Source organism: Oncorhynchus tshawytscha, linkage group LG01 (assembly GCF_018296145.1).
Source record: "Oncorhynchus tshawytscha isolate Ot180627B linkage group LG01, Otsh_v2.0, whole genome shotgun sequence".
NCBI lineage: Eukaryota > Metazoa > Chordata > Actinopteri > Salmoniformes > Salmonidae > Oncorhynchus > Oncorhynchus tshawytscha.
In genome coordinates, this window is record NC_056429.1 from 41,023,308 (window position 1) to 41,050,725 (window position 27,418).

The 27,418-nt window shown below is 43.7% G+C and overlaps 1 protein-coding gene across 4 annotated transcripts in view; it reads right to left on the minus strand.

Moving 5' to 3' along the window:
- Positions 1 to 27,418, minus strand: part of lrp8 (low density lipoprotein receptor-related protein 8, apolipoprotein e receptor) — a 257,502-nt gene that overhangs the window by 36,556 nt on the left and 193,528 nt on the right. For all 4 annotated transcript variants that reach the window (XM_042321502.1, XM_042321500.1, XM_042321501.1 and 1 more), the window contains exons 8-10: positions 21,344 to 21,463; positions 20,980 to 21,105; positions 210 to 381 (exon numbers count right to left, since the gene is read on the minus strand). In XM_042321502.1, the coding sequence (XP_042177436.1) occupies positions 210 to 381; positions 20,980 to 21,105; positions 21,344 to 21,463 (418 nt within the window). The remainder of the gene's footprint in view (positions 1 to 209; positions 382 to 20,979; positions 21,106 to 21,343; positions 21,464 to 27,418) is intronic.

The window sequence follows — 27,418 nt, forward strand, 5'->3', positions numbered from 1 at the left end:
CTTCAGTAGCCATCAGCGTACACACTCAGTCAGTCAAGAGAGGAGAGAGTAGAGAGACGAGCAAGGCCACTCTGTAATGTCAGGCCGATAAGCGCCCTCTCATTTGATTCACACAGACAGCAGATGGATAAAAGCTTCGAGTGAGTGTACTTAATATTGGATTGTGCACTGTGTGTGTGTGTGTATGTGTGTGTGTGTGTATGCGTTACCTGTAGATCTTGCGGTGGTAGAGGTCACACCAGTACATCTTGTTGGTGGTGACATCCACATCAAGGGCTACAGCGTTCTTCAGCGTGGGGACCACCTGGGTGTAGTCTTTCTTCACTAGGTCAATACGACGGATCTCGTGACGGTTGGTGAACATCAGGTACGGGCTCTTCCCTGGGAGACAACAGAGAGACGCAGCATGAGAACATTCCGATCGATGAAAACATTGACCGAACCGAGGCAAGTATTACCACAACGGAGAAGAAGAAGCGCGCCCCGAGACGGAACGTAGACAGAAAAAAACCATGAGAACGTCACTGCGACGAGAACATCGGTAGAGAGGGTTAAGTCCCCAGTCAAGAGGGACCTGAAGACTCTCTGCTTGCCTTGGTACTCAGCCTTAAGGCATGGATTGAGGGTTGGGCCCTGAGGCTGACCAGTATCCTGTCTAGGGGGTGCACTTGTACGTCAATTTGCCTCATGCTATGGAAACAGGTGATTGGATGTGTGCCGTTCTGGCTCTGTGGGCCGTTCTGGCAAAGGCCAAAATTCGAATTATGTGAAACAGGTTAAACAGGTAGCAAGGTAGAGAAGACCGCGGTTCATTGTCACACTTTTTAGTTGTGCGTATTTCTCAGCACCAGTATATCTTACAAGAGATGATTGCCTTAGATTTTGGGGGTAACTGATTTGCAGGAACAAATTACCATGTGTCATGAACCGAATCCAGGACAAGCTTTTTCTGAAAATGAGCAGCTGATTATTTGGTTTGAACCTAAACTTAGAATGTACACTCGCACCAAAGAGAACGACACCCCTGAACCATACTGCCTGAACCTAACAAAAAGCCAAAGTTCAGTTTGTTCGCAATACCTGGAGGAGAAGGAAAAATGGGAAAATGGCATTCGCACAGATTCGAGAAAACAGTCGCTTTCAAACTAAAGGTTCCGTGGCTAATTGAGGTAAGACAGCACTTCTGTTCATAGATTATGCATGTATGAACGACACATTGACACATCCAGCCCAAACTTACTTAGGCGCCAAAGTTCTGGCTCATGTCTTTAAGATGATAGTTACCGTATGGCTTGACCTAGGAACTCAGAATATAGGTCTCCTTTTCCCCTTTTCAACCAACATAATTGTTCACGGATACTACCATAATTGTCTCTTCAACACCCTCTCTTCCTTCCTGTCTCTGTCTATCTCAGGACATAAAGAGAGAATGTGGTCCATGAATCACCAGACAGTGGCATGCTATTCTATTCCTGATACTGCAGATCCTCAAAACCGTGTATTTTCCTGGGGTGGTGTGTGTGCTCCTGTTTGTACGTCTTCTACCCACGGCATATTTCTCAGCAAAGTGAACGAGCATGACTAATGTTTTCGAATAATTCCCACATGGACACACGGAGCCCGGGTTATTTTCCTGGGGTGGTGTGTGTGTGTGCTCCTGTTTGAATGTCTTCTACCCACGGCATACGTCTACCCAAAGCAGAGGGAAAGAGCATGACTCATGTTTTTGAATAATTCCCACACGGAAAGAGGCCGGCCTTACCTTTGATTTGACCTCCAATACAACGGCACGCACACCCTGAATCACGATGCACGCACAAACACACACGGTAACAGTAAACACACACACACACACATCGTTGATATATGCCTTCCTTGGCACTCAACCCCAAAATTTTAAATGATTGCCCAGCACTCGCGCAAACTCGTGATGCTCGGAGCCGAAGCGTTCTGCTCAGACCACATCGCTACTGCAGTTCACAATGCAAGCCATGAGAATACGGATGATACCTGACGGTAATAGCACGTCATTTTTTATTATTTGGTTTTAAACTTTCCCCAAAACGTTTAGTTGCTTCTATTTTAACCCTGTAACCATGCAGAATTAACCCTGTAACCACACGGAATTAATGCATCAAAAAATAGATGTCCATCCATAATATGTCAACATTCGGGACGCCCCCAGGTGGTGAGAGTAGGCAACAACACATATGCCCCGCTGACCCTCAACACGGGGGCCCCTTAGCGGTGTGTGCTTAGTCCCTTCCCATACTCCCTGTTCACCCACGACTGCGTGGCCGCACACGACTCCAACACCATCATTACAGTGGTTCTTCTTTTAAAAGTTGTGTCGTACTGCAGCACATCTTGCGGGCTGTCCCAGAATTCTATGGCAGGTTATTTAAGCGTCAGCCATTGTTGTTATTTAAGCGTCAGCCAATGCTAGTAAGTGCTAGTTTGGCCACCAGAGGGCTTATTTTTTAATATTGACTGTACTAGAGAATTTTAGTATATGGGACTGATTTGAAGAAATGTAGCTTAATTAATTTGATTAATACTATGGTGTTTCTATTCCAAGAAAAACGAAAAACAAAACCCTCAGGAAAATATGTCGCTGTACAACGTGACCGGTCGGCAGTGGTGTAAAGTACTTAAGATAAATACTTGAAAGTACAACTTAAGTAGTTTTTTGGAGTATCTGTACTTCACTTTCCTATTCAATTTTTGACTACTTTTACCTCACTACATTCCTTAAGAAAATTATGTACTTTTTACTCCATACATTTTCCCTGGCATCCAAAAGTACTAGTTACAATTTGAATGCTTAGTAGTACAGGAAAAAGGTCCAATTCACACACTTATCAAGAGAACGTCCCTGGTCATCCCTACTGCCTCTGATCTGGTGGACTCACTAAACATAAATGCTTCCTTTATAAATTATGTCTGAGTGTTGGAGTGTACCCATGACTGTCAAAAAAAAGTAATAAAAAATGAAATTGTGCCATCTGGTTTGCTAAATATAAGGAATTTGATGTGTAGCATTTACTTTTACTTTGTACTATTACTCAAGTATGACAAATGAGTACTTTTCCCACCAATGTACTTTAAGTACATTTAAAATCTGAGTAGTATTTTACTTGGTTACTTTCAATTTTACTTGAGTCATTTTATAATAATGTATCTTTACTTTTATGTATGTATGACAATTGAATACTTTTTCCACCTCTGCCGGTCGGGGGTAGGCTACTGTACTAAGAGCAAAATAATCCTAACATTTCCACACCCTTCACTGATTCAGTGAAATAAAAGTCTCAGAGCAGCGCGAAATGGTGCTGAAATAGTTGCCCACATGTCATTCAGTGATATGTATTCCCATAGTAATTCATTATGGATCCATAACGAAATAAAAAAAGTATCAAAATACTAAAATACTACTTAAACAGGACTCGTAAAGTACTTAATTTAAATGTTAATTACATTTTTTGATCACAGAAACAATGATAAAATATGGGGAAATAAATAAATAATGAAATGTTATATAAAGCAGCCCGTGTAATCATCTGCCAGAGAGTAGACACAATCTGCGGAGCCCAAAGTAATACATTTAGGCCAGATAACTCACACCGGAATCGGCCCGAGCATCATCAAGAGATATGTTGGACCCTATGTCAGAGAGGTGTTTTTGGGACCACATCGTGTCTATTGTCCTGCTAAAAGAAGGCCTCCAGGGCCAACAGAGAAGTTCCTTACTTTTCCCCCCTTACACTTGCATTTCCTTCCATTTATTCCCATAGTAATTCGTTATGGTTTGCATTGCAAATGGGGGAATAAACTGGGTCAAGACACCAGCACAGTAAGTAGACCTTTATGTAGTAAAATAAAGGTTAAACAAAAACATAAGACCTACAACAATTTTAACAGCACATTTACTCAACAATATATCTAAATATATATATTTTTATCTCTACATGTAGGTCTCCTGATTTAAACCTGATCGAACTTGTTTCAACTAAAATGTAGTTGAAATATTTGCCTGGCATGAATTGTGACTCCATCTCGTTCCTTGCTCTCTTCAACTCCGCCAATGTCGCCTGACTCTATGCCAAGGACGTGACTCTCCTTCAATAATTACATTTAGAGGATTGGAGGATTCTAAATTAATATCTAAGATGCATTTTTTTCGTTAGGGCAAATCTGACCTGTGAGAATATCTAAGGGGCTTTTATGTCATTATAATGCAGGGTTAATAATAATAATAATCCCTTTGTTTAAAAAATAACGATATTTTGGAGATGATTTTGTTTCAAATAACCAAAAGTGAAGGGAAAAAGGCCATTCTTGAACATGGGGTGAGACATTTTTACTAATTTGTAAATAAAGCCAGTTATTTAGAATTGATTTATTTCTGTTTTTAGAGGGAAAGAAACCAAAAGCCCGCCGTGCCTATTCTTTTTGAAAATCGTCAGTCCACATGTCAAGTGAAATTGCCCCATTGTATTTACCAAAGTTCTCTCTTAACTCTAGGACCACCGACAGTTCTTGTTGTTGTTGCCTGATGCAGGACGATGATAAGGCCTCCTTTAATTGCCACAGTTTAGACGACCGATAGATCAGAGTTCTAACTCCCCCTTGTGATAGTGTGGTGCAATGACAGAATGCCACTGTCTACCACAAACGGTCACGGCATAAACTTGTAACTTTTAAAGAAAGAACCACTGTAAGTTTGCGGACGACATCAGGATGATGATGAGACAGCCTATAGGGTGGTAGGCCAGTGACCTGGCAGCTGATCGTGGACAACAGAAAACGGAGGGCCGAGAACAACTCCAACACCATCAGTAGACCTGTCCTGCAGTCAATGACCAAAGGTGCCTTCTTTGGCCTCATGGGTGGAATGTTATTCATATTTGTCAAAATTAAAAACGGACTCAATCCGGTACTTCTGTTATATTTCAGTCTTCTGTGATGTTTATAAAGTGTAACATTGGGATGCAAACTTAAAATGTAATAAATTTCAACTTTATATCTGACATGGTACAAGGTGTCTTCTTTTTTTAAATCCATAACCATGTGTGTGAGGTATATACTTTTGTTTCATTAAGACTACCAAGAATCACTGCAGTAAAACGTTTTAAGTTTGTCAACGACATGGCGGTGGTAGGTCTGATCACTGACGCCGATGAGACAGCCTATAGGGAGGTCGTCAGAGACCTGGCATTGTGGTGCCAGGACAACAACCTCTCGCTCAACGTCAGCAAGACTACAGGAAACAGAGGGCCGCGCACGCCCCCAATCACATTGTAGGGAGCGGGTTGGAGCGGGTTGAGAGCTTAAAGTTCCTCGGTGTCCACATCACTAAGGATCTATCGTGGTCCAAATACACCAACACAGTCGTGAAGAGGGCACGACAACATCTCTTCCCCCCCTCAGGAGGCTGAAAAGATTTGGCATGTGCCCTCAGATCCACAAAAAGTTCTACAGCTGCACCATTGAGAGCTCATCTTGACTGGCTGCATCACCGCTTGGTATGGCAACTGCTTGGCATCCCACCGCAAGGCGCTACATGACTGGGGCCAAGCTCCCGGTTATCCAGGACCTCTATACCAGGCGGTGTCTTAGGAAGGCCCTAAAAATTGTCCAAGACTCCAGCTACCCTAGTCATAGACTGTTCTCTCTGCTACCGCACAGCAAGCGATACCGATGCACCAAATCTGGAACCAACTGGACCCTGAACTTCTACCCCCAAGCCATAAGACTGCAAAATATTTAACCAAACAGCTACCCTGACTATCTGCATTGACCTTTTTTTTTAACACACTTTTTTATATCGTCACAAACACTGTTGCTACGGTCTGTCACTAGTGATATGTACATATAGTCATATAGTCATGGTCATAGAGACACTGTTCTCAACATGTAGCCCAGTAAGCCCACACCCTTCAAGAGCGGTTCTATCTCCAACCTCCTCAGAGAATCACCATCTCAAGTATCTGTTATCCGTGTCTAGATGGTGGGAGGGCGAGAGAGAGAGAGGATGAGTGAGAGAGAGAAAGATGATAGAGAGAGACAGTGTGAGAAAGAGAGTGAGAGAGAGCAAGAGTTAATTGGAGAGAGAGCGAGAAGTAAGGAAGGGAGAAAGAGAGTGAGAAAGAGAGGCAGATATATAGTGAGAGAGAGGTAGAGTGAGAGAGAGAGAGAGAGAGAGAGAGAGAGGGCCAGTCAGGTGTTAACTGGCCCATGGTCTGGGTGAATGTGTTTTAAAATGGCCCTGAACTGACAGTGATGGACAGGAATGAGCTGAGAGTGATGGATGGTGCCTCATCTCTCCCTCCCTCCCGTCTCCCTCGCACTCTTTTCCACCGTCTCCCCTCATCCCTCCTCATCCCGGAGACAATCAAGACAAAGTCGGGGCACTTGTTCCATCAGGCCAGGGCGCTCTGAGTTGGCTGCATGTATTGAACCAGGACAGACACACATACGTACATACACAAGCATACAGAAACACACGCACACGCAGACACACAACCCCGCCACGCCTGGATGGGTTTCTCAGTCCCAGGCCCCCACAGGCCACAGCGCGGGGAGCAAATATTTTCATCTTCACTGCGAGTTAGGATTCAATCATCTTCCCTGTCTGCTGGATTTGTACCCATCAATTTCAGCTGCTCTCCCACTAGGGAGGAGGGAGAGCGAGAGAGAGAGAGAGAGAAAGCGAGAGAGAGACAGAAGACAGACAGACAGAGAATGAGTGGCAGCATGCATAGGGAGGGAGAGACAAAGAGAGACGTAAACAGATAGTGAGTGATTGGTAAAGAAAAGACGTTGACAGACAGAGAGAGGGAAATCAAGAAAGAGAGCGGGAGAGATAATGAAAGAGAGAGTTGTCCTGCTGCCTCTGTCAACATAGCCCCCAGCCCCCTCATTCCCATCCCTGTTGTCACAGTGATAGATAAATCCTCCATAAAACTCCTGCTTCAACATCAGCATGGTCCCAGGGCCCGGACCGGTGATGTCATCAAAGAGAGCCATCCTGCGGGGTAGCTGCTCTCTGATCCCTGAGCTACTACAGAGTCAGCCCCTTCTCGTGCGTGTGTTTGTGTGCGTGTGATGACAGGACAGTCCACATGCATTTTAATCTGCCATAACTCAGCCCTGCCCTGCAGCCAATTAAGATAAGCTTTGAAAATGATAAGGCTGGGCAGATATGAAGCCGGGTCTGGGGAATCGATTTGACATACAACACAGTTAGTTACTGTTATTGAAAAAACCTTAGTTAACACAGAGGGTGACGGAACGGAGGGGAAGGATTAAAATATGACTATTCTGAGTTGTTGGTTGATGTTTAGTGACAGGAGGTCTAAGTGGGTGTATATTTTCTCTCTTGGATCGTTAGATTAATGCAGATTGGAGAATAAAGACGTCCGCCTAGGCCAGAGCAGCTTGGAGAAAACGAGAGTTTAGCAATACATAACAAAGGTTGAGACATCATATTCCCTGTATTAGTGAGACTACAATTCACGTTAAAAACAGTCGTCTGTCGTACTCATGTGAAAATTCCACTCTTTGCGTTCTCTGCTAAATCCACAAGAAAACTGCAGAATTTCCCTTGTCTTGTCAGACCAAAGATACTATGTCAAACTAATGTGAGATGTCTATGTATTTCCCTCCAACACATGCAAAAACATGTAAAGAGTTTAATTCCAAAACACTATATGTGATACGTTTCAGGAAACTAGGCGTATGTCGCGCTTCACTACATAAACGCAATTTTTGTATTTTTATCAAATTGTGGGTTTTTTTGTGTCAGAAATGCCTTATGGAACATGTGAACTTTCATGTGCCTTAACAAAAGTATTATCTGTATATCTGTAAATACTAAAATCTAATTCATAAATTACGAGCCTAGTTGGTTACAGGAACCTTCCGCTAGCCATGATTGGCTGAGATAATGGATGGGCTGGACATTCCCAAGAGATGAGTTCAGATTGGTTTGCCATGTAGCTAGCTTCTGTCTTTAACATCAAATAAAATCAAACTTTATTTGACACATGCGCCGAATACAATAAGCATACTGTGAAATGCTTCCTTACAAGCCCTCAATCAACAGTGCAAAAAGAGTTAAGAAAATATTTATCAAATAAACTAAAGTAAAAAAATATGAATAATAATAATATTAATAAAAAATATAAAATAATAAAAAGTAACCCAATAAAATAACAACAACGAGGCTATATACAAGGGGTACCTGCACCTAGTCAATGTGCGGGGATACAGGTTAGTTGAGGTAATTTGTACATGTAGCATGTAGGTAGGGGTGAAGTAACTATGCATAGGTAATAAACAGCAAGTAGCAGTAGTGTACAAAACAAATAGTGGGGGGGGTCAATGTAAATACAGTGCCTTGAGAAAGTATTCGGCCCCCTTGAACTTTGCGACCTTTTGCCACATTTCAGGCTTCAAACATAAAGATATAAAACTGTATTTTTTTGTGAAGAATCAACAACAAGTGGGACACAATCATGAAGTGGAACGACATTTATTGGATATTTCAAACTTTTTTAACAAATCAAAAACTGAAAAATTGGGCGTGCAAAATTATTCAGCCCCTTTACTTTCAGTGCAGCAAACTCTCTCCAGAAGTTCAGTGAGGATCTCTGAATGATCCAATGTTGACCTAAATGACTAATGATGATAAATACAATCCACCTGTGTGTAATCAAGTCTCCGTATAAATGCACCTGCACTGTGATAGTCTCAGAGGTCCGTTAAAAGCGCAGAGAGCATCATGAAGAACAAGGAACACACCAGGCAGGTCCGAGATACTGTTGTGAAGAAGTTTAAAGCCGGATTTGGATACAAAAAGATTTCCCAAGCTTTAAACATCCCAAGGAGCACTGTGCAAGCGATAATATTGAAATGGAAGGAGTATCAGACCACTGCAAATCTACCAAGACCTGGCCGTCCCTCTAAACTTTCAGCTCATACAAGGAGAAGACTGATCAGAGATGCAGCCAAGAGGCCCATGATCACTCTGGATGAATTGCAGAGATCTACAGCTGAGGTGGGAGACTCTGTCCATAGGACAACAATCAGTCATATATTGCACAAATCTGGCCTTTATGGAAGAGTGGCAAGAAGAAAGCCATTTCTTAAAGATATCCATAAAAAAGTGTTGTTTAATGTTTGCCACAAGCCACCTGGGAGACACACCAAACATGTGGAAGAAGGTGCTCTGGTCAGATGAAACCAAAATTGAACTTTTTGGCAACAATGCAAAACGTTATGTTTGGCATAAAAGCAACACAGCTCATCACCCTGAACACACCATCCCCACTGTCAAGCATGGTGGTGGCAGCATCATGGTTTGGGCCTGCTTTTCTTCAGCAGGGACAGGGAAGATGGTTAAAATTGATGGGAAGATGGATAGAGCCAAATACAGGACCATTCTGGAAGAAAACCTGATGGAGTCTGCAAAAGACCTGAGACTGGGACGAGATTTGTCTTCCAACAAGACAATGATCCAAAACATAAAGCAAAATTTACAATGGAATGGTTAAAAAATAAACATATCCAGGTGTTAGAATGGCCAAGTCAAAGTCCAGACCTGAATCCAATCGAGAATCTGTGGAAAGAACTGAAAACTGCTGTTCACAAATGCTCTCCATCCAACCTCACTGAGCTCGAGCTGTTTTGCAAGGAGGAATGGGAAAGAATTTCAGTCTCTTGATGTGCAAAACTGATAGAGACATACCCCAAGCGACTTACAGCTGTAATCACAGCAAAAGGTGGCACTACAAAGTATTAACTTAAGGGGGCTGAATAATTTTTTTTCAGTTTTTGATTTGTTAAAAAAGTTTGAAATATCCAATAAATGTCGTTCCACTTCATGATTGTGTCCCACTTGTTGTTCATTCTTCACAAAAAAATACAGTTTTATATCTTTATGTTTGAAGCCTGAAATGTGGCAAAAGGTCACTAAGTTCAAGGGGGAATACTTTCGCAAGGCACTGTAGTTTGTTAGCCATTTGATTAAGTGTTCAGTAGTCTTATGGCTTGAGAGTCGAAGCTGTTAAGGAGCCTTTTGGTCCTAGATTTGGTGCCTCAGTACCGCTTGCCGTGCGGTAGCAGAGAAAACAGTACATGACTTGGGTGACTGGAGTCTCTGACAATTTTTTGGGCCTTCCTCTGACACCGCCTATTAAATAGGTCCTGGATAGCAGGAAACTTGACCCCAGTGATGTACTGGGCCATATGCACTACCCTATGTAGCGTCTTACGGTCAGATGCCGAGCAGTTGCCATACCTTTTCAGTCTCCTGAGGGGGAAAAGGTGTTGTCGTGCCCTGTTCACGACTGTCTTGGTATGTTTGGACCATGATAGTTTGTTGGTGATGTGGACACCAAGGAACTTGAAACTCTCGACCCACTCCACTACAGCCCCGTCGATGTTAACGGGGGCCTGTTCGTTCCGCCTTTTCCTGTAGTCCAGGATCAGCTCCTTTGTCTTGCTCACATTGAGGGAGAGGTTGTTGTCCTGGTACCACACTGCCAGATCTCTGACCTCCTTCCTATAGGCTGTCTCATCGTTGTCGGTGATCAGGCCTACCACTGTTATGTCGCCAGCAAACTTAATGATGGTGTTGGAGTCGTGTTTGGCCACGTGTTCATAGGTGAACAGTGAGTACAGGAGGAGAATGAGTACACACCCCTCAGTGTTGAGGATCAGCGGGGCAGATGTGTTGTTGGCTACCCTTACCACCTGGGGGTGGCCAATCAGGAAGTCCAGGATCCAGTTACAGAGGGAGGTGTTTAGTTCCAGGGTCCTTAGCTTAGTGATGAGCTTTGTGGGCACTATGGTGTTGAACGCTGAGCTGTAGTCAATGAACAGCACTCTCACATAGGTGTTCCTTTTGTCCAGGTGGGAAAGGGCAGTGTGGAGTGCGATTGAGATTGCGTCATCTGTGGATCTGTTGGGGCGGTATGCGAATTGGAGTGGGTCTAGGGTATCCGGGAGGATGCTGTTGATGTGAGCCATGACCAGCCTTTCAAAGCACTTCATGGCTACAGATGTGAGTGCTACGGGTCTGTAGTCATTTAGGTAGGTTGCCTTTGTGTTCTTAGGCACAGGGACTATGGAGGTCTGTTTGAAATGTAGGTGTTAAAAATGTCAGTGATGACACTTGCCTGTTGGTCTGCGCATGCTTTGAGTATACGTCCTGATATTCCATCTCGTCCAACGGCATTGTGAATGTTGACCTGTTTAAAGGTCTTGCTCAAATTGGCTACCTAGAGCGTTATCACAAAGTTGTCCAGAACAACTGCTGCTCTCGTGAATGATTGACTGTTGCTTGCCTCGAAACGAGCATAAAAGGCATTTAGCTCGTCTGGTAGGTTCTTGTCACTGGGCAGCTCGCGTCTGGGTTTCCCTTTGTTGTCAGTAATAGTTGTCAAGCCCTGCCACATCCGGCGAGCGTCAGAGCTGGAGAGCTTGTGTAGTAGGATACAATCTTAATCCTGTATTGATGCTTTGCTTGTTTGATGGTTCGTCTGAGGGCATAGAGGGATTCCTTATAAGCTTCCGGATTAGTGTCCCGCTCCTTGAAAGCGGCAGCTCTAGTCTTTAGCTCGATGCAGAAGTTGCCTGTAAATCCATGGCTTCTGGTTGGGATATGAACGTATGTTCACTGTGGGGACAGAGTCGTCAATGCACATATTGATGAAACCAATGACTGAGGTGGTATACTCCTCAATGCCATTGGATGAATCCCGGAAGATATCAGTATGTGGTAGCAAAACAGTCCTGTATCGTAGCATCCGCGTCATCTGATCACTTCCGTATTGAGCGAGTCACTGTTACGCCGTCCTTTAGTTTTACTGCCAGCATCGGTCTGTGGTGGTAAATAGACAGTACGAATAATATAGATGAGAACTCTCCTAGTAGATAGTGTGGTCTACAGCTTATCATAAGGTACGAGCAATAGCTCAGGTGAGCAATACCTCAAGACTTCTTTAATATTACATTGCACACTAGCTGTTATTGACAAATTGACACACACCCCCGCCCCTCATCTTACCAGACGTAGCTTCTCGGTGCATGGAAAATCCCGCCAACTCTATATTATCTGTGTCGTCATTCAGCCACGACTCGGTGAAACACAAGATATTACAGTTTTTAATGTCCCGTTGGTAGGATAAACTTGATCGAATGTCATCAATTTTATTTTCCAATTATTGCACGTTGGCCAATAGAACGGATGGCAGTGGGAGTTCCAGTTCGAGGTGAGTAATCGCTGTTCTGATGTCCAGAAGTAATTTTCGGCCATAAGAGACGGTAGCAGCAACATTATGTACAAAATAAGTTTAAAAAAAGTTTTTTAAACATTTTTAAAAAAGAAAAAAAATAGCACAGTTGGCTAGGAGCATGTAAAACGTCAGCCATCCTCTCCAACGCCATCTTGAGCTGCTTCATTTGTGTAGGTAAGCCTTTCTAAAGCAGCTTTTAAAAAAAGATAATACAAAGAAGCACAAAAGTGTTGCTAAGGCTCTCCACTTTCTGGAGAACCGAGTTTTGAAATTAGTAGAATGCCAGGTGGAAGAAGAGTATGCTAGCTAAGGAAATTCAGGTGTTTGATTGCAAATGCGGAGGGAGCCAAAAAGAAAACACAGAAGGCTGTTGGAAAAAATACCTGTCTCCGTATTACATCTTCAAACTAAGGGAAACCATGGCATCCGTGACAGAGAGGGAGAAGTGTTCCTCCATGTATACGTGTAACAGTATACCTAGCTACATTTTCAGAAATTATACGTTTCTAATTTTGTCAGATAGTCATTTTCAATGCAAGGCCAACGAAGTGTCACGACTCCCGCCGAAGTTGGTCCCTCTCCTTGTTCGGACGGCGTTCGGCGGTCGAAGTCGCCGACATTCTAGCCATCGCTGATCCTCTTTTCATTTTCCTTTGGTTTTGTCTTGTCTTGTATCACACCTGTGCTGTCCCATCCGGATCCCTCTTTGGCATTCATAGTGGAGGTGGACGCATCCGAGGCTGGGATAGGAGCTGTGCTCTCTCAGCACTCAGGTACGCCATCGAAGCTCCGCCCCTGTGCCTTCTTCTCGAAGAAGCTCAGCCCGGCGGAGTGAAACTATGACGTGGGGGACCGGGAGTTGTTGGCTGTCGTCAAGGCCTTGAAGGTTTGGAGACATTGGCTTGAGGGGGCTAGACACCCTTTTCTCATCTGGACTGACTACCGCAATCTGGAGTACATCCGGGCAGCGGGGAGACTGAACCCTTGCCAGGCAAGGTGGGCAAGGTGTTTTTCATCCGTTTTGTGTTTACCCTTTCTTACAGACCAGGCTCCCAGAACGCGAAGGCAGACGCATTGTCCCGGCTGTATGACACAGAGGAGCGGCCCATGGATCCCACTCCCATACTCCCGCCTCATGCCTGGTGGTTGCCGGGAGTGTGGGAGCTGGACACGGACATTGAGCAGGCGTTACGTGCAGAGCCCTCTCCCGTCCAGTGTCCCGCTGGGCGTCTGTACGTCCCGTCTGCTGTCCGTGACCGGTTGATCTATTGGGCCCACACGTCACCCTCCTCTGGTCATCCTGGGATCGGTCGGACAGTGCGCTGTTTGAGCGGGAGGTACTGGTGGCCTACCTTGGCTAAGGATGTGAGGGTTTATGTTTCCTCCTGCTCGGTGTGTGCCCAGTGTAAGGCTCCTAGGCATCTGCCCAGAGGTAAGCTACACCCCATAACCGTTCCACAGCAGCCTTGGTCGCACCTGTCGGTGGGTTTTCTTACTGATCTTCCACTCTCACAGGGTAACACCGCGATCCTGGTCGTTGTGGATCGTTTCTCTAAGTCCTGTCATCTCCTCCCTCTGCCCGGTCTCCCTACGACTCCACAGACTGCGGAGGCCTTGTTCACAGACGTCTTCCGGCACTATGGGGTGCTTGAGGATATAGTGTCTGATCGAGGTCCCCAGTTCACCTCTAGGGTCTGGAAGGCGTTCATGGAACGTCTGGGGGTCTCAATCAGCCTTACTTCAGGTTTTCACCCAAGAGTAATGGGCAGGTGGAGAGAGAGAACCAGGATGAGGCAGGTTTCTACGGTCCTATTGCCAGGACCGTGGACCAGGACTATTGCCGGGAGTGGGCGTAGTTTGTGCCCTGGGCCGAGATGGCACAGAACTCGCTCCGACACTCCCCTACTAACATGTCCTAATTGTCCCTAGAATTTCTAAGCAAACAGCTGGAGGCAGGGCTTTCCCTATAGAGCTCCATTTTTATGGAACGGTCTGCCTACCCATGTCAGAGACGCAAACTCGGTCTCAACCTTTAAGTCTTTACTGAAGACTCATCTCTTCAGTGGGTCATATGATTGAGTGTAGTCTGGCCCAGGAGTGGGAAGGTGAACGGAAAGGCTCTGGAGCAACGAACCGCCCTTGCTGTCTCTGCCTGGCCGGTTCTCCTCTTTCCACTGGGATTCTCTGCCTCTAACCCTATTACAGGGGCTGAGTCACTGGCTTACTGGGGCTCTCTCATGCCGTCCCTGGAAGGGGTGCGTCACCTGAGTGGGTTGATTCACTGATGTGGTCATCCTGTCTGGGTTGGCGCCCCCTTGGGTTGTGCCATGGCGGAGATCTTTGTGGGCTATACTCAGCCTTGTCTCAGGATGGTAAGTTGGTGGTTGAAGATATCCCTCTAGTGGTGTGGGGGCTGTGCTTTGGCAAAGTGGGTGGGGTTATATGCTTCCTGTTTGGCCCTGTCCGGGGGTGTCCTCGGATGGGGCCACAGTGTCTCCTGACCCCTCCTGTCTCAGCCTCCAGTATTTATGCTGCAGTAGTTTGTGTCGGGGGCTAGGGTCAGTTTTTTATATCTGGAGTACCTCTCCTGTCCTATTCGGTGTCCTGTGTGAATCTAAGTGTGTGTTCTCTAATTCTCTCTTTCTCTCTCTCTCTCTCTCTCTCTCTCGGAGGACCAGAGCCCTAGGACCATGCCCCAGGACTACCTGACATGATGACTCCTTGCTGTCCCCAGTCCACCTGGCCGTGCTGCTGCTCCAGTTTCAACTGTTCTGCCTTATTATTATTCGACCATGCTGGTCATTTATGAACATTTGAACATCTAGGCCATGTTCTGTTATAATCTCCACCCGGCACAGCCAGAAGAGGACTGGCCACCCCATATAGCCTGGTTCCTCTCTAGGTTTCTTCCAAGGTTTTGGCCTTTCTAGGGAGTTTTTCCTAGCCACCGTGCTTCTACACCTGTATTGCTTGCTGTTTGGGGTTTTAGGCTGGGTTTCTGTACAGCACTTTGAGATATCAGCTGATGTCTGAAGGGCTATATAAATAAATTTGATTTGATTTTGATTTGATGTCTCCCTCCCAGTGCGTACTGGGGAACCAGTCGGTTCTGGCGCCTTGCCATCAGGATCAGCCTGAGGTTCCTGCGATGGACGACTGGTTCAGGCACGCGGAGGAAAGATGGGAAGCCGTCCGTGTCCACCTTCAACTGTCACGTCTTCCGCCATAGTTGGTCCCTTTCCTTGTTCGGGCGGCGTTCGGCGGTCGAAGTCGCCGACCTTCTAGCCATCGCTGATCTCCTTTTCATTTTCCTTTGGTTTTGTCTTGTCTTGTATCACACCTGGTTTCAATCCCATTCATTACATGTTGTGTATTTAACCCTCTGTTCCCCCTCATTGTCCTTGTCGGTGATTGTTTGTTTGCAAGCATTGTGCAAGTTATGTTCTGGTTTGCGACGGGTTTTGTACCCACTTGTTTTATTTAGTATATTTTGGTTTTCTGAGTTTTTGAGCACTTATTAAACTGCTCCGTTTATACCAAGTTCGATCTCCCACGCCTGACTTCCCTGCCATCAGTACACACCCCCTTACACAAAGCTCTAAAATTCTCCGTTAGAATGCCCTGCTTTTATTTTGTCACACTCATGACCCTAAGCTATTTTCTGTAATTAGCTCACGTATTGACTCAAAAGAAACGTGCTATTTCACTATTGAATCACACTTTGTTAGTTTGTCCTTTTCTTTTTCATTTATGTTTAATATCATTTTTGATGTGTCCATTTTATTTAAATGAATGTTACTGTTGCTTTAGGCCTATAAGGCCCAATGTGAAAAGGGCTTTCTGTTTGTTCACTTGTTTACATGGATATGCTTCTTAATAAAAACCTATTTGAAACAAGCCATTACACTTTGTTATTATCATGGCATTTCATTATTCTTATTCAGGTTATCACTTATAAATATTAAATCTACAAATTAAGAAATGCCAGGTTGGAGGGGATATGTCGCATTGAGTCAAAATAAAGATATATGCAACTAATTATGACAAATGTTAAGAAAATGTTGAGCAATGTAATAAAGTAACGACTTTTCAAATAAGTTCCGTTATACGTTATGTTGGCTAACAAGTTGTTATGCTACGCTATCCTTACGAACCGCTTAGCATTACAGCAGTATGCACAGGAATGTCAGCTAGTTACATAACGTTAGCTGGCTACTAATACATCGAACATTGCCAGGCTAACTATCCGCTATCTAACTAACTACCTAAATTTTATTGACATTATTATTCACATCATTCTTAGCTAAGTGTGGCTGGCTATTTACTCAGATCTGGCTATTTACTCAGATTTCAGAGCACTCGCGCACAGAATATCTGATATACGAACGCTCAACACCCGTTGAATATGGCCGATGTCAGTAAACGTCGGCAAAAATAAAAACTTTATTAAATTGTTTCCAGCTGCACAGTTACAGTCACCAATGCTCTCAACGACATGAAAACAGTCTAATCAGCTCTGCTAGGGCGTGTAAAATGGTCAGAGTGAGGTGTTCTCTCATTTGTGTCTGGAAATAGCTAGCAAAGCTAGACAAAGTTAGCCAGTTAGCTTGGGTGCTTGGCTGTCGTTGAACGCTGGGATCCGTCCTACTCCTCAGCCAGTGGCATAGCGAGCTATGAACGCTCCAAGAGCGAAATGCTCTGAATTTAAGAACGGACAATCTGACATTATTTGAACTGGCTAGCCAGCAAACTTAACATTAGCTAACGAGAGGTGAGAGAATTTTACCCTTTTGTACTTTAACTATTTCCACATCGTTACAACACTGTTATAGCCATAATATGACATTTTAAATGTCTCTCCGTTGGAACTTTTGTGAGTGTAACGTTTACAGTTTACAGTTTAGTATCGTTGAATTCACTTTTGTTTATTATCTATTCCACTTGCTTTGGCAATGCAAACGTGTTTTTCACATGCCAGTAAAGCCCATTGAATTGAATTGAGAGAGAGGGGGGGGGGAGGCTGGTTACACAGTAGGGAGGCATCCAGGCATTGGATCTTCTCCCTCTGACCTGTCCATATGGCTGTTGCTTTCCTGTTTCTCGTTTTCCCTCTCTTCCTCTTCTATATCTCTCTTTTTGTCCTCTTCTCTCTGATCCTACTCTTTCCCCCTGCCTCGCCTATCTCTCTGCGTCTCTGCATTTTTCTCCTCAGTCTCTCCCTTACTTTTAGTCTCTTTCCTCTCTCTCACTATGCTCCCTTCCTCCCTACATTTAAATATATAACAGTGCAGTGTCCTTCCGAGCATCTGTTAAGACAAGCAGCAATGTCAACCAGCTCTGTCTCGTATGGCCGTACCTCTGCTCAGCTCAGCTCCAGTCTGTCATAATGAGACTAGAACAGAGGCTATAGAGCAGACACAGACACCAGGACTGGATGGGCTCAATCACAAACAGTGCTCTCTAAAGTGCTAGTCTGACATGGATCTAATGGATTATACATGAAAATAATTTATTTCTCTCCCTCCTCCCTCTCCAGGAGCGATCATCTGATTATGAAGGGGAAAGAACTGCACACCTCAGTGTTTATGAAAATAGAGTACATATGGATTTAACTGTTTGCATGATGTGGATTGGGCTGTGAAACAGACGGTTTGTGATGTAGAGAATGCTGCAGTACAATTGCAGACACAGGCACACACGAATGCACAAAGGCAACAGTGAGTGCCAATCAGTTATGTCATTAACTGTTAGCGAGTGATACTGCACCCAGGGTAAACAAAATAACAATACAATTAAACTATTGTGGTGAAATGACTTGTGGGAATCAACTTGCCGAGTTGTACTTGTAGGAGAACTGGAGAGAGCTGTTCAGCTCATAACGAACGAACAAAACATGTGAACCCAACATGACACCAACCTGGGAGTCGTAGTTTTAATTAGCCAACACACTGTTCGTAGTAACTACAGAGCCATATGGGATACTTTTGTCTAAATCAATATGTGTGGTAGCTAAGATTAAAACGGGCAAAACACTTCAGAAAGTATGTCAAATAAGTATTCTTATAATGCTTTCTCTATCCAGCCTCCAAGGGCCATCTAAGGCATTTCCAGTGAGCAGTAAAAAAGTTCAAAGTGTTGGAATAAAAAGCTGTAGTAATGGGCCAATGTCCTTGAATCAGTGTTTGGATGAAGGGTAATAATGGTATAGAGTTCCCTGAACACGGCTTTGTGCCTTCAGGCCAGAACACAAATAAAGCCTGAAGTTTCCAGCTCCGTGTGATGTGCTCAACGACATCGTCACTTCAGCTGTCAGCTCCTGTAAATGTACTAAACCTAAGACAGTGGAATGTGAGCGTGTGTTTTGTTGAGAACGCATGAGGTTGTGTGTCTGTTGATGTGTGTGTGTGTGTGTGTGTGTGTGTGTGTGTGTGTGTGTTATGTTGAGAACGCATGAGGTTGTGTGTCTGTTGATGTGTGTGTGTGTGTGTGTGTGTGTGTGTGTGGCAGGTTTTTCTCCTCAACTTCATTATTACCACGACACTTTGTTATTATCGGTAGCATTTCATTGTTATTATTCAAAGTTACCACCTCTAAATATTAGTCTAGTATACAAATTAAGAAATGTCAGATTGGAGAGGATTGTCACATTTTCGTATTGACTCAAAATAAACGTGCCATTTCACTACTGAATCACACTTTGTTGTTTTCCCTTTTCTCTTCTTTTTCATTTATGTTTCATATCATTTTTGAAGTGTCCATTTCATTTCAATGTTTGTTACTGTTGTCTTAGGGCTGTTAAGGCCCCAATGTGAAAAGGGCTTTCTGTTTCTTCACTTGTTTACATGGATATGCTTCATAATAAAAACCTATTTGAAACAAGCCATTACACTTTGTTATCACTTGTAAATATTACATCTGCAAATGAAGAAATCCCAGGTTGGGGAGGATCTGTCGCATTGAGTCAAAAGAAAGATATATGCAGCCCACCAGGTGTTCAAACTTCCCAAATTCTCCCATGTCACCCCTCTCCCCTGCACACTCCACTGGCTTCCAGTCGAAGCTCTCATCCACTACAAGACCATGGTACTTGGCTACGGAGCAGCAAGAGGAACTGCCCCTCCCTACCTTCAGGCTCTGCAGACAAACCCTACACCGTAATTGTGCACTAATTGGAAGTCGCTCTGGAAAAGAGCATCTGCTAAATTACTAAAATGTCAATATAAAAATGTATATGCTTACCTTGTCTTTGTCTGTTGCCTTTTCCACATATGAAAATATTAAGTCCGATGGGTTTTCTCCCACTTTTCCCCTAAATATTCGTAGTGGTCATTCGATGGCGAGAGGACGCCGTAATGAGAGAAATAATGTAGCCTAATCAAAGCCTAATCAAAGCCACCAGAGTATGTCAGAGACAAGAGCAAATATTTTTTCTTTTCCTTAAAACGTATTAAAAAAAACCTAGGCCACATTAGGCTTTCCGAAAGTAGGTCAGATGAATTGATAAGGAAAGTACAGTATGAAGAGGAGTGCGACAGCTATGCGATAGTAGGATAATGAAATTGACAATCGTTAAAATAGAAACAAATACACGCAACATCTCCATAGCCTTTTTTTTCACTTTTGATTATTCTATAAATATACAAGGAAGTCCACACATCAAACTATTTCCCCGCCCCCCTTGAAGTGCCATAGCCTATAGGCTAGCGCTTCTACAACCCCGCACATCAGACGGTTGAGCAGCTGGAGCATCAAACGACAGTTGGAAAGAGGAGAACGTTCAATCGACAGACTAAGTTAACGAAACAATCGCTTATGATCATTAGTCAACACTCCTGCTATTAGATCAAGTTTATCTACCTTAATAACGTTAATCCCCCCCAATTCTCCCAAAATGAATGTGTGCCCATTTAAACGGTTCTGACGGTTGGTTCATTTTCATGACGGCCTTCATCCATAACCGTCAGTTACACGGGTATTCAATTACCGTCACAGCCCTACAAGGAACTATTACAATAATACACACATACATACACAGACACACACACCGACACACAGACTATCACACACCCCCTCCCTTCCGCTCTAATAATAAACGGCCTGAGCTTTCTGAGTATGTGCTCACTCTAACAGTAATAAAGATGTGCGTTCTCGGATGGAAGGTAATCAATGGCATTTTCCACGCCACTTAGAGCAAAGCCGAGCCCGTTCCCGCTTAAGCCCCCTCATTACCTTGTAATGATCCAACCTAAGAATGATGATGCTAATCACAAACCATGTATTTCTCTACAGTCTGAGTCTGAGAGAGGGCCCAAAGTTAAGACCAGGGCATTGGTTTCTATTCATGGCCAGGCTAGCGTGTTTACCGTGGGGCACGGTGATGGACAATGCCAGGCTGTGTCCTACAGTGCCCTGACAGGCCCCCCATAGTAAGGGAGAGACACGGAGGGAATGGTTCTCTTTTAATTACCGCCCAGAGAAGCAAAAGCAAATATTTGCCTTTTCCGACCGCCCTGCATACAAAGAAAGTCCTTTCATATTGGACAGGCTGAGAACAGACGGTGATGTTGCTGGGATGTGTGTGTGTGTGTGTTTGTGTGCATATGCATGCTTGTGCGCGTGTATGTGTGTCCATGTCTCTTCTGTGGTTGCAGGGGACATTATGGGCTGTCTCACTCACCCACGGCCTTGCAGGTTTTGGTGCTGGGGTCCATCTCATAGCCCTCGTAACATTCACACTTGTAGTCTCCTTTGTAGTTGACGCAGATCTGGCCGCAGGCGTCAGGGTTCTCACACTCGTCTATGTCTGAGGAGGGATATCAGAAGTGCATCAATTACACTGGACACACTCTGTCTCTACTAAGACAGGATGGACAGCAGGAGAGAAAGAGAGATATCTGGGCCATTTACTCTAAGTAGCTACCGCCTGGAACGAGAGAGCACGAGAAGAGAAGGAAATGTGTGGGAGATTGAGAGAGCAATTTTCAGAGAGCGCAATCATTGGTAAGGCTTGGCTGAGAGGGCCATATTGTATGGGACTCTACCTCCACAGGTCTTCTTGTCCATTAGTTTGTATCCAGCGGGACAGTCACACTCATAGCCGATCCTCCGGTCTCTGCAGACGTGAGAGCAGCCTCCATTGTTGTCTGCGCACTCATTCACACCTAGAAAGAGAGAGATGAAGGGAGAAATAGAGGAAGGGGAGTCAAACATAAATAAAACAACCAAGATATTGGCCTATATGTGTGTGTGTGTGTGTGTGTGTGTGTGTGTGTCTGAGGTTGCCTCTAGGGGAATGTGCTGCTATCAGACACCTGGAACCGTTCCAGAATGCACTGGGGCAGGGCTCAGAATGGGGTGGCACCAGATGCCCCTCGCTAATCTGATTTCCTTTGGGGAGCAGGTTTCCTCCCCTTATCCCTCTATCCATTCCGGCTCCTCCTCCCCTTATCCATTCATCCCTCCTCCTATCCCTCCTACTCCTCCTCCTATCCCTCTATCCATCCCTCCTCCTTACCTTCCTCTATCCATCCCTCCTCCTATCCCTCTATCCATCCCTCCTCCTTACCTTCCTCTATCCATCCCGCCTCCTATCCCTTTATCCATCCCTACTCCTTACCTTCCTCTATCTATCCCTCCTCCTATCCCTTTATCCATCCCTACTCCTTACCTTCCTCTATCCATCCCTCCTCCTTACCTTCCTCTATCCATCCCTCCTCCTATCCCTTTATCCATTCCTACTCCTTACCTTCCTCTATCCATCCCTCCTCCTTACCTTTCACAATCCATCCCTCCTCCTCTCCCTTTATCATCCCTCCTCCTTACCTCTCTATCCATCTCTCCTCCTTACCTTTCACTATCCATCCCTCCTCCTATCCCTTTATCCATTCCTCCTCCTTACCTTCCCTCTCTTTCATTCTGTTCCCCTTTCAGTATCCATCCTCCCTTACCCCCCTCTTTCTCTCTCCACCATTCCTTATATCACAGTATCGCTCTGTTTTCCTGTCTCCCCGTCACCCTCCCTCCCATAAGCAGGGCTTTACAGTGCTGCGATTTGTATAATTTTTATTTGGCAGCACCGTGCCCCTAGAAAAATATGAAACACCCAACTGCAGATTACCGCTTCAATATCTCTAATATTTTCCATTGTGCTCCTACATTTCTTTGTGTGCTCCGACATTTCTATTTGTGCTCCTTGTAAAACATTTCAGCGTAGAGCCCTGATAAGCCTAGCGGGTAGAGTGGGGTTGAGAGCTGACACTTCATTATTGGTACAGTCATGCGTGAGAGGAAGACAGGGGGAGGCTGAAGGATGTTGTACAAACACAAGCTGGTCATTTATGAATATCTTAACTTCCATGTTAATGAATAACAAACAGTACATGTCCACTTATACTATAGCTAGAGAACGTGGCATCAAGATAAAACAAGACCGGCAAATACGTATACAGCTTCAGTAATACACAAATCAATGTAATGTAATACAATTCCAACAGAACATAAATATGTACGGCAAAGTAAAGAGATCTAATGTCACAGAGCTATGTACGATGGGTATCATAAATATTCACCCCCCCTTGGATTTTGTCACATTTTGTTGCATTTAATTGTGATGTTTTTGTCATCAATCTGGAAAAAATACTCCGGAATGTCAAAATGAAAAGAAAATTTGACGCATTTTTACAAATTAATAAAAATGTAAAAGCTATAATTACACAGTGAACAAAATTATGAACGCAACATGTAAAGTGTTGGTCCCATGTTTCATGAGCTGAAATAACAGATCCCAGAAATGTTCCATACACACAAAAACCTTATTTCTCAAAAAATGTGGTGCACAAATGTATTTCCATCCCTGTTAGTGAGTATTTGAGCCTTTATCAAGATAATCTATCAACCTGACAGGTGTGGCATATCAAGAAGCTGATTAAAAAGCATGATCATTACATAGGTGCAACTTGTGCTGGGAACAATAAAGGGCCACACAAACACAATGCCACAGGTGTCTCACGTTTAGTACAATTGTCATGATGACTGTAGGAATGTCCACCAGAGCTGTTTCTCTACCATAATAACGTTGTTTTAGAGAATTTAGCAGAACGTCCGACCGGACTCACAACCGCAGACCACGTGTAACCACGGCAGCCCAGGACCTCCACATCTGGTTTCTTCACCTGCGGGATCGTCCGAGGGGAGGGGGGTGTGTGCAGAGGAGTATTTCTGTCTGTAATAAAGCCCTTTTGTGGGGAAAAACTCATTCTGATAGGCTGGACCTAGCTCCCCTTTGGATGGGCCTGGCTCCCAAGTGGGTGGGCCTATGCCCTCCCAGGCCGACCCATTGATGCATCCCTGCCCAGTTGTGAAATCCATACAATAATTAATTTATTTAAAATGTCTGATTTCCATATGTGAACTTTTGCAAGTTAAAATTGTTGCATGTTTATATTTTTATTCAGTATAGTTGTTGCATACAGATGTAGGATCTCTATTGTTTTATTTAATACAAATTTAAGAACTATAATATAGATGTTGCACATAAATATAGGATCTTAATTTGAGCCTTTGAGTTTGCTACAGCAGAAGAATAATCCTGCAGCAAAAGGAAATGTTAATTATTAAGAGGATTATCTAGTGCCTTCAGAAAGTATTCAGACCCCTTAACTTTTTCCACGTTTTGTTACGTTACAGCCTTATTCCTCAGCAATCTACACACAATGTCCCATAATGACAAAGTGAAAACCAAATTATAGAGATTTTTGCATAAAAAACAGAAGTGATTCATTCTCTCTCTATTTCTGATTTTGTGACTCCTCTCTTTGGCTGGAAAAATGTCTGTGTTTTTCTGTGACTTGGCTATGACCGAACATAATTGTTTGTGGTGCTTTCGACGTAAAGCCTATTTGAAATCGGACACTATGAAATACCTTATTAAACAGAAATACCTTATTTACATAAGTATTAAGACCCTTTGCTATGACACTCAAAATTGAGCTCAGGTGCATCCTGTTTCCATTGATCATCCTTGATATGTTTCTACAACTTGATTGGAGTCCAACTGTGTTAAATTCAATTGCTTGGACATGATTTACATATGTCTATATAAGGTCCCACAGTTGACAGTGCATGACAGAGCAAAAACCAAGCCATGAGGTTGAAGGAATTGTCTGTAGAGCACTGAGACAGGATTGTATCAAGGCACAGATCTGGGGAAGGGTATCAAAACATTTCTGCAGCATTGAAGGTCCCCAAGAACACAGTGGCCTCCATCATTCTTAAATGGAAGAAGTTTGGAACCACCAAGACTCTTCCTAGAGCTGGCTGCCCGGCCAAACTAAGCAATCGGGGGAGAAGGGCCTTGGTCAGGGAGGTGACCAAGAACTCGATGGTCACTCTTGCAAAGCTCTAGAGTTCCTCTATGGAGATGGGAGAACCTTCTAGAAGGACAATCATCTCGGCAGCACTCCAGCAATCAGGCCTTTATGGTAGTGGCCAGATGGAAGCCACTCCACAGTAAAAGGCACATGACAGTCTGCTTGGAGTTTCCCAAAAAGGCACCTAAAGACTGTCAGACCATGGGAAACAAGATTCTCTGCTCTGATGAAACCAAGATTGTCTTTGGCCTGAATGCCAAGCGTCATGTCTGGAGGAAACCTGGCACCATCCCTAGGGTGAAGCATGGTGGTGGCAGCATCATGCTGGTGGTGGCAGCATCATCATGTTTTCAGCGGCATGGACTGGGAAACAAGTCAGCATCGAGGCAAAGATGAACGGAGCAAAGTACAGAGAGATCCTTGATGAAAACCGTCTCCAGAGCATTCAGGACTTCAGCTTTACCTTCCCACAGGAGTGGCTTCGGGACAAGTCTCTGAATGTCCTTAAGTGGCCCAGTCAGAGCCCGGACTTGAACCCGATCGAACATCTCTGTAAAGACCTACAAATTGCTGTGCAGCAATGCTCCCCATCCAAATTGACAGAGCTTGAGAGGATTTGCAAAGAAGAATTGGAGAAACTCCCAAAATACAGGTGTGCCAAGCTTGTAGCGTCATACCCAAGAAGATTCGAGGCTGTAATCGCTGCCAAAGGTGCTTCAACAAAGTACTGAGTAAAGGGTCTGAATACGTATGTAAATGTTATATTTCAGTTGTTTATTCTTCATAAATTTGCAAAACTGTCTAAAAACTAGTTTTTGCTTCGTAATTATGGGGTATTGTGTGTAGATTGATGAGGGGAAAAACAATTTAATCAATTTTAGAATAAGGCTGTAAGAAAAAGTCAAGTGGTCTGAATACTTTCCAAATGCACTGCAATTCATGTTATTATGGCAAATCAAGTCTCACATTTTAAGAAAAGCCTTTTTAAACCTTGAGTTTGCGTAAAATTATCATCAACAAAAGCAATCACATTTAAATCCTTCATCTGTAAATATTCACCCCTTTTTTCAGGCAAGCCTGAATTTGTTTAGGAGTAAAAAGTGGCTTAACAAATCACATAATAAGTTACATGGACTCACTGTGTGAAAAAAGAGGGGTTGAATTTATTTTTTCCTTCCTCTGTACACCATACATGCAACATCTGTAAGGTCCCTTGGTCAAGTGTTTAATTTCAAGCACAGATTAAACTACAAAGACCAGGGAGCTTTTTGAAAGCCTCATAAAGAAGGGCAGTGATTGGTAGATGATTAACTTCTTATGGCAGGGGGCAGTATTGAGTAGCTTGGATGAATAAGGTGCCCAGAGGTGCCCAGAGTAAACTCAGTCCCAGTTGCTAATATATGCATGTTATGAGTAGATTTGGATAGAAAACACTCTGAAGTTTTTGAAACTGTTTGAATGATGTCTAACAGAACTCATATGGCAGGCAAAAACCTGAGAAAAAAATCCAACCAGGAAGTGGGAAATCTGAGGTTCGTCGTTTTTCAACTCATTCCTTATTGAAGATACAGTGGGATATTGGTCATGTTGCACTTCCTAAGGTTTCCACTACATGTCAACAGTCTTTAGAACCTTGTTTGATGCTTCTACTGTGAAGTGGGGGCGACCATGAGCTCGTGAGGCTCATTCACGTGAGAGCAAACTCTGTTCCATTGCATTTCTACAGACAAAGGAATTCTCTGGTTGGAACATTACATTATTGAAGATTTATGTTAAAAACATCCTAAATTCTATACTTCGTTAGACATGTTTCTAAGGTTTGTAACGGAACTTTTGGACTTTTCATCTGCTCGTGTGTCATGAATTTGGATTACTGGGCTGAACGCGCTAACAACAAGGAGGTATTTGGACATAAAGATTAACTTTATCGAACAAATCAAACATTTATTGTGGAACTGTGATTTCTGGGAGTGCATTCTGAGGAAGATCATCAAAGGTAAGTGGATATTTATAATGCTATTTCTGACTTCTGTTGACTACACAACATGGCGGATACCTGTTTGGGTTGTTTTGGTCTCTGAGCGCCGTACTCAGATTATTGCATGGTATGCTTTTTCCGTAAAGTTATTTTTAAATCTGACACAGCGGTTGCATTAAGGAGAAGTGTATCTAAAGTTCCATGTGTAACACTTGTATTTTCATCAACATTTATGATGAGTATTTCTGTAAATTGATGTGGCTCTCTGCAAAATCACTGGATGTTTTTGGAACTACTGAACATAACGCGCCAAAGTATACTGAGATGTTTTTATATAAATATGAACTTCTACGAACAAAACATACATGTATTGTGTAACATGAAGTCCTATGAGTGTCATCTGATGAAGATCATCAAAGGTTAGTGATTACTCCTGTGACTCCTCTTTGGCTGGAAAAATGTCTGTTTTTCTGTGACTTGGCTCTGACCGAACATAATCGTTTGTGGTGCTTTCGACGTAAAGCCTATTTGAAATCGGACACTGTGGTGGGTTTAACAAGAAGTGTATCTTTAAAATGGTGTGAAATACTTGTATGTTTAAGGAATTTTAATTATGAGATTTCTGTTGTTTGAATTTGGCGCCCTGCACTTTCACTGGCTGTTGTTGTCCTATCGATCCTGTTAGCGGGATCTCAGCCCAAAGAGGTTTTAACAATAACACATCAGATATTTAATATCTCTTTAAGCATGAATAATTATGCTGTCGATAA